Source organism: Haliotis cracherodii, unplaced genomic scaffold (genome assembly GCF_022045235.1).
Source record: "Haliotis cracherodii isolate W230 unplaced genomic scaffold, xgHalCrac1.p SCAF_29, whole genome shotgun sequence".
In the NCBI taxonomy this organism is placed as follows: domain Eukaryota; kingdom Metazoa; phylum Mollusca; class Gastropoda; order Lepetellida; family Haliotidae; genus Haliotis; species Haliotis cracherodii.
In genome coordinates, this window is record NW_027266285.1 from 2,574,375 (window position 1) to 2,591,800 (window position 17,426).

Below are 17,426 nucleotides of genomic sequence, written 5' to 3' on the forward strand. Positions count from 1 at the left end.
TACAAGAATAACCATGTGCTGCTAAAGCTATATATAAGAATATCAAAAGTGTCGGTGAGGTCACTATCGCTCGGGGAAATACATGAATTCTGACACTCATTTCTTAAAATCAGTATGACACATATGCTAGTATAATATTAGTAATGTCTAAATATTTCTTACATTTGTATACTTATCCTGCATTACTCCTTATGCCTTTACTGCCTACCTTACAACAAAAGAGAGTGCCCAGCCATGGTCCTGCCTTAAAAAAAGAAAAACCTGTTTCCATCTCAAGTCTGCTTTTTGTAGGACCATTGCCGCTGTCTCTTTTGTCGAAAGGGAAGCATTAAGAAAAAAAAATTATTTAGAAAAACCACTGTCGTTTCGATGCAAAAACATTAAAGCAGTCCAATTTCAAGAGCCGGCTAATAAAACATACCAATAACAATGGTTCCCTCGATTTTCTCAATGATGAATCGTGCGATGTTGTCCAGCCGAAGTGACTCGGCCGACATCATGCCTTCAAGGTAATCTTTTCTCCTCTTGTACATATCCATTCGAACGTCAAAGAATTCCCTGAGAATTTCTACAGCAGTGGTGTAGCGTTTAATGCAACCTTTGTGATCAAACAACACCATAGAACTGGTGGTAATCTGATTCTGTAGCTTGAACACTTTGTGAAGCCCCGCCTCCTCCGACTGTGCTAGCTTCTCTGGGGTCATCTTCACCAGGAACTTGACAGTGGTGTCTGTGTGATACTCCTTGTAGTCTCTGCAACAACCACACAAGTTGAACATACTGCTGCAACAGCACAAACATGTACACTGGACACTACTGCCAGGTACTCTCAACTTTGACCCACTAACCTACATCATGGGCTTTTCAAAGAATATTAAATGGGATACATATTGCAGAGCTCTTCTTGTACAAGTGAAAATGTTTACAAACTGAAAAATTTGCAATGAGGTGTGCCTGGTGTAGGGGATTTCCTGAACACTCTCATGTCTGTCCATGTTAGTGTGATGAGGGTGTTACTCACGTGATCAATGGTTGTGTCTTGTCAGAGCCGTGAAGGAGTGGCTCCAGCACATCCTCCTTGTAGTTCTGTGTCCATATTTTGATTGGTAGCTCAGTAATCTCTATTGTTTGGTCATCAATAATGGCCACTTCACCGGAAACTAAGAATCGTCCTTCACCAATTTCTTCAATAATTCCTTTGAAGTTCTTGAAGGATGGAAGCTGGGGAAATATGGAAATATATTTGAAGAAGTACTTTGCACAAGGAGAGCAACCTACAATGTTACCTGTTACAGGTTAACCAAGATGGCAGACTTATACTATACTTGAGTGTTGCTAAATCCCTAGTATCACGTACCATTTTCCTTGGTTCCAGGCCATCAATCATCCTCTTGACATTGGCAACCACCTCTCGGATGTCGTAGTTGGGGATCTTGGTGCTCCATCCTGTTCCAATGCCGTCTGCTCCGTTACAGAGGACGGTGGGAATGATAGGGCAGTACCACTCAGGTTCAATCTTAAGGTTGTCATCAAACTGAGCCTTCAGCAACGCGTCATCATTAGAGCAGAACGTCAGGCGTGTGAGAGAACTGTTGAAAGGAAACACATTGTTGTTAGAAATTTATTCTACTTTCACTAGTCCGTAAAAATGATAAGATAAACCTCACATTACCTAATGGCAGAAGTGGCAGTCCAAAGTGAAACATAGAATTTGACTAGTCTCAGACTAGTTCCTAACAGGGGCAGTGGGGTAGCCTAGTGTTTAAAGCATTTGCTTGTCACACTGATGACCCAGGTTCGATTCCCCACATTGGTACATGTTCCCCGCCATGATATTGGTGGAATATTGCTACAAGCTGTGAAGAACCACCCACCCACTCACCCACTCAGAGGGAAGAAGCTGGTATTGGTGATGAGACAGTATTACTTACATCAGAGAGTGCACCAAACTAACAGCTCAATTAACAAAGTGTCTACTGGAAATTACACAAACTTTTATTGATAGCTCACTTCAGAGGTGTAGGAATGTACCGTAACATAATGGGTAACTGGAGACAGAATAATCCTATTTACAGATCTGCTTAATTTTAACAAGAGTTTGCCACTAATGTGGCTATATCCCCCGCCTGTTGCAGAATTTATGACATAATTAAATCTAAACAAACCCTAACCTTTTTTAACCGAGGTGGAACTTGTCATGGAAATTGTAAAAAAAAGAAGAGTTTGGAACCTAAGTCCATCTTGTTGCCATGGAATCGTAAAAAATAAAAATTTATTAAAATTTCTAAATAGCAAAAGGCACCAGTTCAGCATGTACCTGACAGACCTGCAAAGTTTGATGAAAAAATATTGAACGGACGGACGGAGCCCGTTTCTATATCCCCCGCCAACTTTGTTGGGCGGGGGATAATAAATTGCAGCATAAGAAACATGCATGATTGGAAGGGAGGCACTGTTTTACTCATTCCAACACACACTCTAGCCCATGCAGCAAGTTGATATTCTCAACTCACACAGCTAAATGAATGAATTGCTTTGAATCATCATTCTTACTTTGACCAATTCATTTTGAAAAAAAAGGAACTTCTCCATAAATTAAGTAATAAAACAGAGGGTCCTCGTTGCTACGGAGGGCGTTCGGCCGATTCCTGGTGAAAGCAAGGTTTTACACCATGCAGAAATGCGAGTCCAGTAAGCACAAATGTATAGAAAGGATGCACAATATATTCATTGTACCAAATTTTGACAAGAAATACAAAGGCTCTGTAATTAAAATAATTATTAAATCTTACTGTACAGTTCACTACACCATTTTCATTACTTTACAGGACTCTCCTATTTACTGTAAGGACCCTTTGAATTAATATATGGGCATCCCTGGTCCCCGAGATTCGTAGGCCAAGGTAAAGCCCTGTATACCTGAGGGCAGTGAAGATGTAACGGGGACTGGCAGCATCCTTGCCCCCGTGGATACGGGTACCAAACTGACCAATGGGTTGCAAGAGATTCATGTTGTTGGAACCCACAAAGTTTTGAGCCAAGTTGATGATTGTGCCCATGAGTGATACCTGCAATCAGATCAACCACACTTTAAGCCATTTTCAAGAGTCAAATCCCAGTAATACACTGACAAATTACACCAAGTAATAACTGGCCAACAAGAATCTGTTTGGTGAAGCTTTGCTTCACTAGGGATGTCACATGCAAGTACAAAAAAAATGATGTGTTTCTTCTTTGCATGGTAGTCAGTTTCATTGTTGGGGTTTAACATCACCACAAGAGCTCAAGGCGGTCTCAGTTCCAGTGTTGCAATGTTTTTAAGTACCTCATGACAAAGTTTACCTCTCCATGGTGATAGGCAGATTGTTCAGAAACAGAGCCGGCAAGTTGAACTACTTTGACTTCCTTCGAAATGTTCCTCTTGAAACAAGTAAACAGGACCTTCCTCTGCCCAGGCTTCAGGCCATCCACGATGGATGGGATGGAGCGCACGTTGTCCATGTTGCTGAAGAGAATGAGTTCTCGATTGATGAACTCATTGTAGGTAACTTTCTTGGTTTCCTTGCCATACAGGTACAACTGAAATGTCAGTGAGCGAACATTGCTTTTAGTCATGGAAGATATTCACCTCATCAAAACACCAAGCAACAGATCAGACAGAATTACACAAACTTGTAGTTTCCCCACATCAGAATATACTTTACTTTAAGGAAAAAGAATAAAAAACTACTTCATATTTTAACTCTTTGAGTTCCCCTTTCCCCCTTAAAGAAATTATTTTTGGTCCAATATATCTCAAACTATTCGAAGTTGATTTCCTACCTTTGTACTGCATTTGAAGTGCAATGGGTACTGACACCATGCAACAAGCTTAAATCCGACTGGTCTTATAAAAGTGAAATTTATAAAACAGTTTGGCTCCTACTTAATCACCTATGTATTTGGTTATTACAATCTGCACAATCAGTGGAATAGCAGCTCCTTCAGATATGGAAATAGGAATGCAGGATAATTTTTCCTAACTAGTAGCAAGAAATTTTAAAAAAAACACTGTCATGTTTTGCCATCTCTTTTCATGGTTTGAACTTATCTTTCTTGAGTCATATATTGCCCCTGTCCATTATTTCTTAGGTTCACACACCTCAGGTAACCCCATGTCTGATCGACGCTTTCTCTCCTCCATCCAATTGGTCAGCCATTCCTTCCTCTCCTCAATCTTCTTCCTGCTGAACGCCAGGTTGATAGAAGCATCGTCCTCCGTCCCAACATACTTGAAGGGGATCCGATGACGGTCCATGTCACTGAAGTATTCTTTCGCCTCCTTTGATGTGGAGGTTCCCAAACCTAGCAGTGGACAGTTACAGAAACAGTATAAGTGGTGGAAGACAGTGTATATAGGAGCATCAGAAACAATATTAGTGGTGTAGGACTGGATTAATACCAGAAATAGGACTGATGCACTGATTATATCATCTATGGATTAGACTTGAGTGATAATTTGTTCACTTACAGCAATGTCACCCTAGATCATGGCAGGCCATTTCAGCCAAACCAATGGTGGATTGATCGCCTGAACAACAATCCACACGATCAGGGGAGACAATCAGCCAAGGGTACATGTTGCTCAACTTCGTCTATTTAGTGGTCATCCGTTTTTGGCGGCCATTGTGGCCAAGTTAATCTTCACAACAAACAGGACCTATCCTGACTCCCAATGTACTTTTATGTGACACTAATAAAAGAAACAATACTGGGAAAATTGTTCAGGTTTGAAATGTCTGACTGACACCTTCAAGTTAAGAATGTTCCACTCGTGTACATCTGGACAAAGTAAAAGCTAGATGGAAATGAAACAACACCTTTGTAGTACTTTATCTTCCAGGTATGCCAGTTGTCAGTCTCTTTTTTCCACTCTTCAAACTCCGGCAAACTGTAGAAGGATTTCTCTTGTTTGCTTTTTGTAACCTAGAAAAACAAATAATTCATGATATAAGTTGTAGATTTGGACAATAACCAATCAGCTATGTGGAATAAGGCTTTCCTGTCTTACATAAATCTATAGCCTCAAATCTGTCATCCATGTTACATTATGTTGTAATGGGCTGTTCAAGTGTTTTACAAACAATAACACTGTGGAACATTTGATGCCACATAGTGTTCATAGAGATGTTTAGGTGTGTCTTTTCAAAAGCTCTTGTCTAGTTTACTAAATATATTAATAACTGGCCTCATATAATAAACATCATCCAGTTATGTTTGCAAAGAAAAAAGATCTGTAAGTGTGCCCTTCGGACACCACAAAGTATTTTAAGAGGTATTAGAGCCCTGCCACTGACACTCTTACATGGTCGGGTTTTACCTTCACATACAACAGTGGGGGTACAGGGGTCCCCTAATAATTAATTGTAAGGTTCCCTGCAGGCAATATGGGGGTCCGGTAAAGCAATGAAATGGTGTAGTGTACTGTATGTTTAGTTCATTACTTAGAGCCTGGAATATCAATAATCATCATGATCATGTGGACAGTGGTCATGATTGATGGATGAAATAACAGACAACTGTAACTGCTCTTGATGCGCTGAAGGTACAATGAATATTATTGTTCGTCCCTTGGGACGCAGTATATATTTCTTTTTTTGCGTCCATTCTCAACATTAGTGCGTAAAACCCTGCTTGGTGAAGGAACATCAAGTGTTATTCATACTTAGTCACCACTGTGTCCAAATGGTCCCCTGTATTCTGTTACTACTAGAACACAACAACAGAGGAATACCCACAGGAGGACTCAGCACCAATCAGCAGTGCGCTCTAGAACACTGCAATACAAAAGAATTTAACAATCACCTTCACCAGGGGTGTAATAAACTCCTCAATCACATTGAACTTAAGGAGGTTTGGCCAGAAGTGATGTACAAAGTTGATAAGAAGGCCCTTAATGTGAGAGCCATCTTGATCCTGATCTGTCATGATCATTATTTTGCCATATCGCAGACGGTTGATGGCGTCCATGCTGTCATACTTCTCCTTGAACTGCAAGCCCATGATTTTAATCACGTTGTTGATTTCAGCATTGTCCATGATCTAGCAACAGAAATAATGGAAGTCAACACAAGGTGCGGGAACTACCTGCTCTCAACTATCTACACCTATTCCTCTTATAATGCCATGGCGACATATAACAATGCAACTTCCAGTTCCAGACAGGTACATATTTGTGTGTGTATGCACCTCAAAGGCAATTCTTTCACAGTGCCTTAACATCTATAGGCTTCAGGAAAGATGTTTTGTTTGTTGTTTAATGCCGCACTCAGCATTATTCCAGCTATAAGAATCAGTCTGTAAATAATCAAATCTTGACCAGACAATCCAGTGACTGATATCATGAGCATCAATCAATTGGGATACAATGACATACATCAACAAAGACAGAGAGGCTGACCACCCAATCCTGTTAGTCGCCTCTTACGACAAGCACTGTCGCCTTTCACGGTCTCATGAATGAGTGAGTGAGTTGGATTTAACGCCGCTTTTAACAGTATTCCACACGGTCTCATGAAAGAAGTACTTCAGTGAGTTTCACATTGCAGTCAGCATATCCAAGCACTGGCTGATTAATAATCAAGTCGGCATTAAAGCCACAATGAAGGTAACGATGATACCATCGGTTAGTCAAACTTCACAACATCCTGATCCTCATTAGCGATCTATACAGCATGATGTCTTGGGAACCTATTCCATCCCCAAATTATTCTCAGAGTTAACTCTTTCAACACCAGTCAACCAGAAGTGTTTACTGCTGGGACACCGAGTTCCCAGAGACTCTTGTGTGATAGATGAAGCCAACATTTATCAAAGAAAATACCTGCTTGTAAAATATATTTGTTACTACATGTTATACACCATTTGAAAGGTCTGATCCTATGGTTTATAAATATGAAAGTTATGTTTTTCACATTATTTAAAATAATGCATTTACAACTTAATTAAATTCGTTGTAAATAAAAAATGTACGCTAAAACGTTGTTAACATCCAGATTAAGGACGAAGGAAGCGAAAACTTGACGATTTTCAGCAAATATATGATTTCATAATATCCACGTACCTATTTCTGTTTTATTTTCATTGTTTACATAATTGGAAAATCATTTTAAAAAGAATTATAAATAGTTTCTGTCATCACCCATTTCCCGATAACAGCGACTGTCCGCTCAGTAAAATGAAGAAATACCCCCGTTTTCGAGGTTTCGTATGAATAACACGTTCGTCGAAGAATGGCATATGACACATCGCTGGAAAGCTTATTCCTTCATCTACACGCTCGTAACATCGACTGTTTTTTTTCCGTAGTTATAACAAGCGATTTCATTGGATTAAAATTGGTTTCTAATGACGCTTTCTTGCTAAAATCTGCTACAAGTATCGTGATTGGTCAATTTTGAGCACGTGACCTAAGGCAGCCAATCAAATTACAGCTGTGATACCAAGGTCGTGTTCGATAAATTACAGAAGTTCGCGAAAGAATTTTGTTAAATTGTGTTATTCTGAACGTTTTGAGCAGGAAATCACGATATATATTAAAAATATGGAACTTCGTGAATGTATCGTGCTAGGTTACGAGCTGTGACAAAGATTTTTCATGCATATATTTTTGCATTAAACATCGTGTCCGAGCCGAGATGTCATTTGACTTACATTACACGCGATCGCATGAAAAGATGGAAATAATAACTTAGATGTAAGTTTGATTACTTTTAGATATATTTTTGTTGATTTTATTTATTACTTTGTATAATACATTTAAAGATTCGTTTAAAACATCTTTACTTTCCTCTTTGACATGTTCGATGTGGACCCGTTGTCGAAATGTGTGTCCGAGAAAATTTTATTTTCAATAACATCGCGAGAAATAGTGAATAATTTTTTAATTTAACGATAAAAAATGTTAAATTGAAATGGAATATATATTTCAGACATTGTGAAATGTGATAGATTTAATAAATGAATGACATTACAGGTAGGTCCATAAAAATATATACTATTTTGACGTGACTACGGCTTGGCTGGATAACCGGCCTGCGGTGTCTGGGGACTCGATGCTTCTTGGCCGGATAACCGGCCTACGGTGTTGAAAGAGTTAATGACCATTTCCAAATCATTCAGCTTAAAACAAACAAACTTTAATGTATTAAGTAAATCATCCAATATGACATATTTAATATATCATATTCTGCCTACACATGCCCACAGGCAAGCTTAATGTGGGAAATATGGTTACAGTTTGCCGTATGATCCTACCTACCTGTTTGTGAGTAGCCTCCCTTACGTTAAGGACTTTACCCCTGAGGGGGAACACCCCATATCTGTCCCTCCCTATCACGCCGAGGCCTGCAACAGCCAGGGTTTTAGCTGAGTCTCCCTCAGTGAGAATGAGAGTACAATCTTTGGAATTCTTGGTGCCGGCATCATTAGCGTCATCTAGTTTAGGGATGCCTTTCAGTTTGGAGTGTTTGGATGCGTGGCACTTCTTGTTGAGCTGAGCTTGAGCCTTGAACTTCATCCAGCTGAGGATGCTCTCCACGATACCGCACTTGCTGGACTGGTGAACAAGAGGTAGTACTCAGATAACCTCAAGGGAGGAGTAGACAAACTGAGCATATGCACTGCCAGGACACCAACACATACACATTGACATTTATGTTGGAGGAAGCAATGATGTTTAGAGTTTATGTTACTGATCTGTGCAAGCTGCAGCACAATGCATGACAAATGGAATCTTCTGAAGTACCCATGAACTTTCTCCGAGACGATTACTTACAAAATGTGTCCATGAATATATACCTAATTTTTTTTCATCTGCAACCATTCTATTATCATGATTTCAACTCAGGAAAAATAAATGTTAAAATGTTTAAAATGAAGTTGATTAACATGATTGGTAATAATAATAATACCATTTTTATAAAGTTTTCAGTCATCTGGCACTTTGAGCCAAAGCTTTTAACTTGTAACGTCATGTTCTCTTTAGTCTGGGAGTCAAATGTGGGGTTTTCTATCAGGCAATTCACAAACACCCACATGTGGTTCTTGATCTGAAGATAAAATTCAACCATCAAAAGCAAAAACATAAATGTAACTGTTGACATATTTCAATGAGTAACCGACATCCATTGTTCACATCCAGTTGTCCAATAGTCTTGTGTAACATGTTTAGTTGAACCAAGGAATCTGCATCCACTGGTACAGGTACAAATGTGTCTATTTCTAAATGACTGATCTACTCGTGTCAAACAGAGATTATTGTACCAGCATGTGTCACATATTGATTTCACAAGAGTGTCTCTATTCTTGTATTTCCCGAGCGAGTAATGCATGAATTCTTAAATAGGTTTTGTCCAATCAGTACGACATGTACGCAAATACAATTATTTCATTATCGCCCATACTTCTAAATCCTTTTTTTGGCTTCCCTTTTGAAAAGTCACAATAAGATTCTATTGATGGTAACAATGCAGTCAGGATGACGTAAATAGTACACTGATGCGTGTGAAGTGATCTTTGCACAGTGCCAATACAATTTATTAAACCGTGTTATATCTAAACCTGTGGGTAATTAACAAACTTATGTGCAGATAACAAAATACCAGTTTTCAGTTATATTGTAACAATGGTACAAACAACACTAAACAAAAGATTGAGACTTACCTGGAATGGTTTAATGTTGACTCCACCTTTGTTTTTCTTTTTGACGATTTCAATGATTTTAGACACAATTTGATCTGTGATATAATCTACATGTCGACCACCCTGAAAATAGAACAAGTTGGTTGACACGAGGTGCAGCTACATAGCTGATTCCACTACCACGGGAACGCAAAATACAAACAAATACCATGTACCAAAGATACAACTTCAAAGAATTTTGATGCAATGGTCGGAAGAAATTGTATCTGAAATTATCATTTTATCAGGACTAATATATTCCAATGTTGTGTTATCTTAGTTACTACTACACTACTTGTACTTCAAGTAAGACTGTTGGTCATACTTGCCCTTGGTCAAGTAACATCTTTCATAATATTTCAACCCCTGCCCATGAGATACCATGCCACAGAATAACATGAATACTCCACTCAGATACAGTATACTGAATCCGAGCAGACCAGTCCTTTGTTTTAGTCCTTGTTGACAGTCGGTCTGTCCTGTCATAACGTTGAGAAGTGTAGTCAGATGTACACACAGCGACAAAACGAAACAGGGTAACAATTCAAACATATTTCGGCCAAATCCAACTATTTTAATTTGTGGGGAAGGTTTCAAGCCGCAGAGGTCTACAAGCACAGATATAGCTACTGATCCCGCTTGGCTAAGCCTCGTGCCCTCGTAAAATTGTTTCGAAATTTATATCGCCAAAGTTGCCCAAACTTATAAAATGCCTTAGCTACGTCACATTTAGACTATGATTTTCAGTATATTAGACTGTTCTTTTGATAGCATTTATCCCTGTAGTTTATCCAGATTCCCGATGGTTAATTCTGACTCGATCGCCGAATGACGAGGGCGACGCAATGTTTGTTTATAAACAGTGAAAGTAGTCCCTACTTGACCTTTGATATTTGCATTTCTATCTGCATATGACCCCAACGGATATCGTTTTTATCCGTTGGCTTTATCCTGCCGAGAAACCTACCCATTATATGATAAAAGCCTATATTTAGGCAGGTCACACACTGTCACCAATCCTTATTACTTGGCTCTCAGGATAAGAATGGGTACTGGAGACCTACACTCCCAAGGAGGAAGACTTACTTTTGTTGTTGCAATACTGTTGACAAAACTGGCCTGTTGGAAGCCCTTGTCGCTGAGGGTGATGGCAACTTCCCATCTAGGATTTGGTTGCTCGTACACAATCTTTAAAGGGGCCCCTGCTTCATCCGATTTGTCCTTGATGAACAGGTCTATGTAGTCCCTGAAGTTCTTCACCTGGAAACACAGCGTTTTCATCACATAAAATAGAAAAGTTTCCTGACATGTTTCAGATATGATAAAGATATCTAGGTGGTGAGGGTGAAGGTCAGATTGTGGGGAACCAGGAATCACTAGGTGGTGATAAGGTCAAAATAAATTCATTCCGACAAGCCTCATTACAAAACACACAGCCTTGCATCATTTAATTGTCCTCAAGTACCTAGCCATGTCAAGCAGTCATGTAAATCACATCAGTTGACAGTGTATACTAATGCCATACTCAGTTTTAATAAACACCCAAATACATTTAATGCCTCCCCATCAGAGCATTTTATATATTTGGAAGAAAATCTCATGGTTAATTTATTGTGACCTAAGACAATCTAAAACAAAGAAAAAGACATGTACTAAAATTAGTTGTCTTAAAAAGGAACAAACCTAGACGAGAGAAAACTCATTTCTGAACTGTAAGAAAAAAATACTGTAGAAACAAAGTGTCCTACCGGTACTCGTTTTCCATTGAGCATGACTCTGACCCCCTTGCAGGAAGCGGCCACATCATAGGCTCGTCTGGTGAAGAGAGCAACAGTGTCGGCATCCAGGCTCTGCATCTTGAACTTCTCCAGGTCAGGGAAGAAAGTGATGCACGTGAAGTCACTTTCTCTGGCGTCAGTAATTGTTGGCTCCTTCGTTTTGGTCATGTTATCGGTCCATGTCTGCAAGAAAGGTAAAATTTCTATATAAAAAAGCTTCAGCACCTATCCAGTTTTCTTAGCTAACATGTTACACTGAAACAGATATAGTAGTCAAAGAAATATTACTGAAAATAAACCATCATCCTATTAATTAAATCATTCATTTAAATAGACAATTTTTGTATTGCAATCACTGAGTTCAAATTCATCTATTCTTTAGAAATGCATACAAAGATACAGGCACATGCTCACTCACACACAAAGTTGTGTTAGGGCTGCTGTCTACAGGCACCTCGGGCAGGGAAGACCACCTGTGTCCCCCATTGCTTATCATTAGGGCTGTCACAATTTTTGTGCATTTGCACCTTCTAATAATATATGTGTACTCATGTAGTGATTCCCTAACAAATTTGTATATTTCAAAAAGCAAAATTCCAGTTATATGACATTGATCTGTAATCATGAGCATCAATCCACGCAGTTGGGAAACAATGACATGCATGAACCAAATCCCATTAGTCGCCTCTTACGACAAGCATTGTTGCCTCATACAACAAGTAAGGGTTACTAAGAACCTATTCTATCCAGATCTTCACAGTTCACATAAATAAAGAGTGATGTTTTATACTGAAGAGCATAAAATATGCTGAATATTCACCTGTTTGAAACCTTTCTTGTACTCATTACAAGATGTCTCAACAATGAATTTCTTGCTGAAAATATTGCACAATTTGGCACCATAGCCATTACGACCACCTGAAACAAGGGAATAATTTGATATTATGAGCAATGATCTACTGTCATATGCAATCTTTCGGCCTGCATAGGTTGCCAGGGTCTATTCAAACCCAGGATCTCCATGGGGTCTCTTCATATTACATGCCAGTAATTGTAATCACTTTTAACCCTGTGGGTTCAGCCACAAACAAATTTCCACTCTTCAGGAAACATATTAAATAATCAGAGAATTCCAGGCCTTTTTAAGGTTTTCAAATGTTATTTTCAAGTTTTTTTAAGCAGGGTTATTAGGTTTAGCCTGTCAATATAATATATTAGTCTAAAGACCTAAAGAGCAGTATGAACATCTCTTTTCAAGCAAGATTTATTTTCACTACCAACAAATAAAATAAATAAAATAAATAAAGTGTCATGAATTGTAATAATGTTATTAACAATTATATATCATTTTGTACAAAACCAATGCTTTTCAAGCCATTTGGCGACTTTCAACTTCAAGGCTTTCCAAGGTATTCTCAAATTCATGCAAGGTTACCTGTGACTTTCTTCTCAGAGTCGTCATAGTTACTAGAGGTCAGGAGATGGCCAAAGATCATGGTGGGGACGTACATCTTCTCAGTCTTGTGCTCAATGACTGGAATACCTTTCCCGTTGTTCCAAATTTTGATTTTGTTGTTTTCTCTTGAAATCAAAATATGGTCATGTTCTGATAATATGGTCAAATATCCCCATTGAACATGTTGAAGAGGCTACAGTGAATGGGCTGTAGATTTGTCATTTTCGAGAAAAGTGTTGCTAAGATTGCAGAAAAGTGGTGTAGCAGTTACTGTGTGATTCTCACACCCTTTCTACCAAATTCTAGGTCTACAATATGGTTATATGGGCTTCTTGGATAGTCCAACTTTTTGGGTTATCATCATGCCAAGAAGTTGATATGAAGCCAAGCTTAAGTATGTGCACCAACGATCTCTATCCCACATTGATTGTCAAAAATTTATTTACATTTCTTTCAAAAATACTTACATACAGAAAAAATAGGGTACTCACAATCCGAGTTCTTGCCACCTAGACCTCTAATGTATTACGAATAGAGTGGGAATCCAAAATGGTGGCCAAAGTATAGTGAGTAATGAACTACGGACATAAACTAACTAAACTGACCCTTGGAGTTGGTTATAAGCATGTTTTTACTGTAAATGTGTAATAACTAAAGTGTTCTGTGGAATATCAACAAGTCCAGTGTCCAGGAATTCACCTATATGCCCATATAGAATAATGTGAATTTCTTCCAGTTATTAACAGATGCACCTAGCGATATCAAATGCATAGCTACCTTTTTAATCGAGAGACAAATTACCAAACAAACTGAAACCATCATTACAAACAAAATAAAAAAAATTGAAATTGTTCCAGAAAAACTTACGGATCGATGTCTATCTTCAAGCAGTTCATGCTGGGATCCCTCTGTTTGTTATCAGCAGCATTGACTGTAAAATAAGTTACAATATAATACCAAACCCTATTAACAACACAAACATGAGACAATCCCATGTCCAGATGTCATTGATTATGGCTGCTTTATTAAGGGTTCACTTTGACAAATACTTAAATCTTTGAACGATTTGTTCTGAGAGACTTCATTTGAATCTGTCAAACAACCAAGCATCAGGCAAATTAAAACAGATTAAACACCGAAATTAAACACAGAATTGTTACCCATGATTTCATCAAATATCTTGTACAGCCCTGGTACAAATGTGATTTCTCTCTGGACCATAGTGTCAGTTACTTCATCATAGACCCACATAGCCTGCAAAACAAAGATGTGAGGTGAGATGTGCATGCACGTGTGTACGTGTCTGCTTTTACTAGTCTCGACTTATACCGATATTATAGTGCTTGTCCACTGAGATACCATGCTGCAGTTTAACATGAATACCCCACTCAGACTCAGTACACTGACTCTGAACCAACCAGTCTTTGTTTTAGCCCCTTAATGCTGAGCGCCAGGCAGTGTAACAAGTACTATCTTTTAATGTTGTCTGGTATGATGCGCCTTGGGATCGAAAAGAGAGAACATTTAAAACTTAAAACCCAATGGTATGCAGGTTATTGATACAGAATCGCCGTCCACAAGTAACGTTAGCGATACACAAAAGTTATTCGTGGCATCTTTCTCAGATATTACTTATTACAACCACAGCGTCAACTGTCATATATAATTCGCCTCAAAAGTTTCTTTGTGATCACTGCTGTTAGCATGTCTCTTCAAGGTACTTGTTATAAAATGAGAATGTAGCTTTGTTGTTGAATTAGATTTCACATGATGTACAAAGCTGACATGTTGGAGTATTTCTTCCTGTTTGTTTGTTTGTTGTTTAACGCCGCACTCAGCAATATTCCAGCTATATGACGGCGGTCTGTAAATAATCGAGTCTGGACCAGACAATTCAGTGATTGACATCATGAGCATCGATCCACGCAATTGGGATCAATGACATGCATCAACCAAGTCAGCGAGTCTGACCACCCGATCCCGTTAGTCGCCTTTTACGGCAAGCATTGGTTGCTGAAGACCTATTCTACCCCGGAATCTTCACGGGTCTATTTCTCATGAGTTATGCTGCAACCATGTGAAGCGATTTTGCGATATTGTGGTCATTTGAAGCAGAAATATCTTTGGCATTATCAGAACTATGAGTACTATAATTGCAAAAATGTGTAAACTTGATTCTAATTGGACCATTTGTGACTTTCAGCTAATGACAGGCGTTGATAGAAAATTGAGCCGATTAAGGCAATGAAAATCCCGACATTTACATTCAATAATAGAAGCAGCTGTTCTGTGATGTAAACTGTTTTTGAGACAGTTACTCCCTTAATCATATAAAATAAAGCCATCTTCATGAATACGCCCCGTGTCCCACTGAGAGTAAATATATGGCCCATTGATAAAATATTGCAAGAATCCTGCAAAGCTGATGCCTTGGCAGAACACTGTATTTGTCCAGTTAAAATACAAGTCACCTTGACCAAGCAATCACATTAGTTATAACTACATAATATTATACAGGTCAAGTCTCGTTAATCCGTCACTCGTTAATCCGACAATAGGCTTTATCCGACACTAATGATGGGAACCGATTAAATCAGTGCTATTTAGACCCGTTAATCCGACAGTCTCGCACTCCGACACACCTAATTTGCAACGAATTACCGAAGTCACTCATTAATCAGTCTTGTTAATCCGACAGTGATCAGCGTACTCCATGGTCATCTGCCCGCGAGTACACAGCCCGTGTTTTAACGAGACGAGTTGGCTGGTAGCTGCATATTACAATGGCTGCAGAGATAAACTTGCTTAACAATAAACAATTAATGATTTAAATAAAGAAAACCAGATTCATCACATGATTAGACTACCTCAATCTCATTAAAAACAGATACAAGTTCTCGCTATCGCCGAGGACTTCCCATCACAGCTAGGTCACATCAGAATAACCTTTCGCAAACTATGACCGGAAGTCAACATTAGCCACTTAGAAAGCAGCTTTATTAAGCTTTGCGGTACCAGTTTCAAACTTGCAACTTCCATTCCAGACAATGCTTTTTAAAGTATTTTTAATAGGTCATACCAACCCTAACAGTTGTTTTGAGTTAAGCCTTAGAGGTTGCATGATTAGAAAACATATTCCGTTAACAATGTAACATAACATGAATATTTTTCATTATTTTATTATGTGTTTGTATCGCTATCTATCAGGAAGTTGTCTGATTTTCGATCACTACTTAATCTCGTTTATCCGACATAATCATAGAATCATATGCAACCAACCATGTCAGATTAACGGAACTTGACTGTATGTTTAAATATGAATTTGGTAATTTTACAGGCATTTGCTGCCAACTTTGAGGTGATTATAAACCTCTGTGCAGTTCAAGACAATATCTTGAACCAAATATATCTGATACAGATAGTAAACACTACATGAAAGATAAAGGTGTAGAAAATGGTATACCCACAATAATACCGAGTCAGACATAATCAGTGACTTTGTCAACTAACCTGCGTGACTGCTTCAACAGAACCGACATAGGAGTCCGGACGCAGCAGAATATGTTCTAGTTGAGATTTCTTTTGATAGATTCGCTCAACAGACATTCTCTTGTTGCCCCCCTTCTTCCCATGATGCTCAACTGCCATCTCCGTCATCTCAGGGGCGAAATCCCCCCCTCCTCCACCAGCAGCAGCTTTAGGCTTCGGCTTGTTCTTCTCCATAGCAGCCTTAGCTTTGGCCTGCATATTATCAAACAGGGTCTGAAACAAAACAGTAAACATAATAATACATGTATATTTTCAAAGGAAATGAAATAAAAAATGTCAGACATAGGCTGTGTCACATACACACTGATATACATGTATAGAATTAATTCTCAAATATTGGCTAGGTATTGAAAAAATATGTAGAGATCAGCACTGAATTATTGAAAAATGTTATGGGTTTTGGCTTTACACCACTTTTAGCATAATTTCAGCCATCACATAAGGAGACGTCGACAATGAGTGAGTGAGTGAGTGAGTGAGTGAGTGAGTGAGTTGGGTTTAATGCCGCTTTTAACAGTATTCCAGTTATATCGCGGCGTGTCAGCTTGATGTGGGAGGAAAGCCCGAAGTGATGCAGGTCTTGGACGTTTACCACTTCGGTGAAACCCACGAGCACGGGTATGGTGCTGACAAACCTTGAAACATAATTGGGTTGAACCGGATTTTGAACCAAAAAATGGCCACAATCATAGAAAAACAGTACTTTCTTCAACAAATTGCACATCTTGAATATCAATTAGTACTGCAATTCACATCTTAGGGACAGCATTTGCTTAAAATCAATGATAAACCTGCACCAAGATCAGTAACAATTGCATTTCAACATATTCTGTGTGTTGATCGTGTAGATACATATTTCGTTATTTCCCTTGATAAATTTGAGAGAGTGAGATGGGTTTAAGCCACTTTGAACAGTATTCCAG

General features: G+C 38.7%; 1 protein-coding gene across 3 annotated transcripts in view; it reads right to left on the reverse strand.

Annotated features, from left to right (window-relative positions):
- The window catches only part of LOC139473447 (DNA topoisomerase 2-alpha-like), a 46,082-nt gene that overhangs the window by 26,221 nt on the left and 2,435 nt on the right, over positions 1-17,426 (reverse strand). For all 3 annotated transcript variants that reach the window (XM_071256028.1, XM_071256029.1, XM_071256027.1), the window contains exons 3-20: positions 16,465-16,716; positions 14,115-14,208; positions 13,822-13,885; positions 12,934-13,079; positions 12,319-12,416; positions 11,469-11,681; positions 10,807-10,980; positions 9,703-9,804; positions 8,952-9,089; positions 8,300-8,596; positions 5,845-6,081; positions 4,860-4,965; positions 4,142-4,344; positions 3,343-3,579; positions 2,920-3,068; positions 1,358-1,589; positions 1,022-1,221; positions 422-753 (exon numbers count right to left, since the gene is read on the reverse strand). In XM_071256028.1, the coding sequence (XP_071112129.1) occupies positions 422-753; positions 1,022-1,221; positions 1,358-1,589; positions 2,920-3,068; positions 3,343-3,579; positions 4,142-4,344; positions 4,860-4,965; positions 5,845-6,081; positions 8,300-8,596; positions 8,952-9,089; positions 9,703-9,804; positions 10,807-10,980; positions 11,469-11,681; positions 12,319-12,416; positions 12,934-13,079; positions 13,822-13,885; positions 14,115-14,208; positions 16,465-16,716 (3,274 nt within the window). The remainder of the gene's footprint in view (positions 1-421; positions 754-1,021; positions 1,222-1,357; positions 1,590-2,919; positions 3,069-3,342; positions 3,580-4,141; positions 4,345-4,859; positions 4,966-5,844; positions 6,082-8,299; positions 8,597-8,951; positions 9,090-9,702; positions 9,805-10,806; positions 10,981-11,468; positions 11,682-12,318; positions 12,417-12,933; positions 13,080-13,821; positions 13,886-14,114; positions 14,209-16,464; positions 16,717-17,426) is intronic.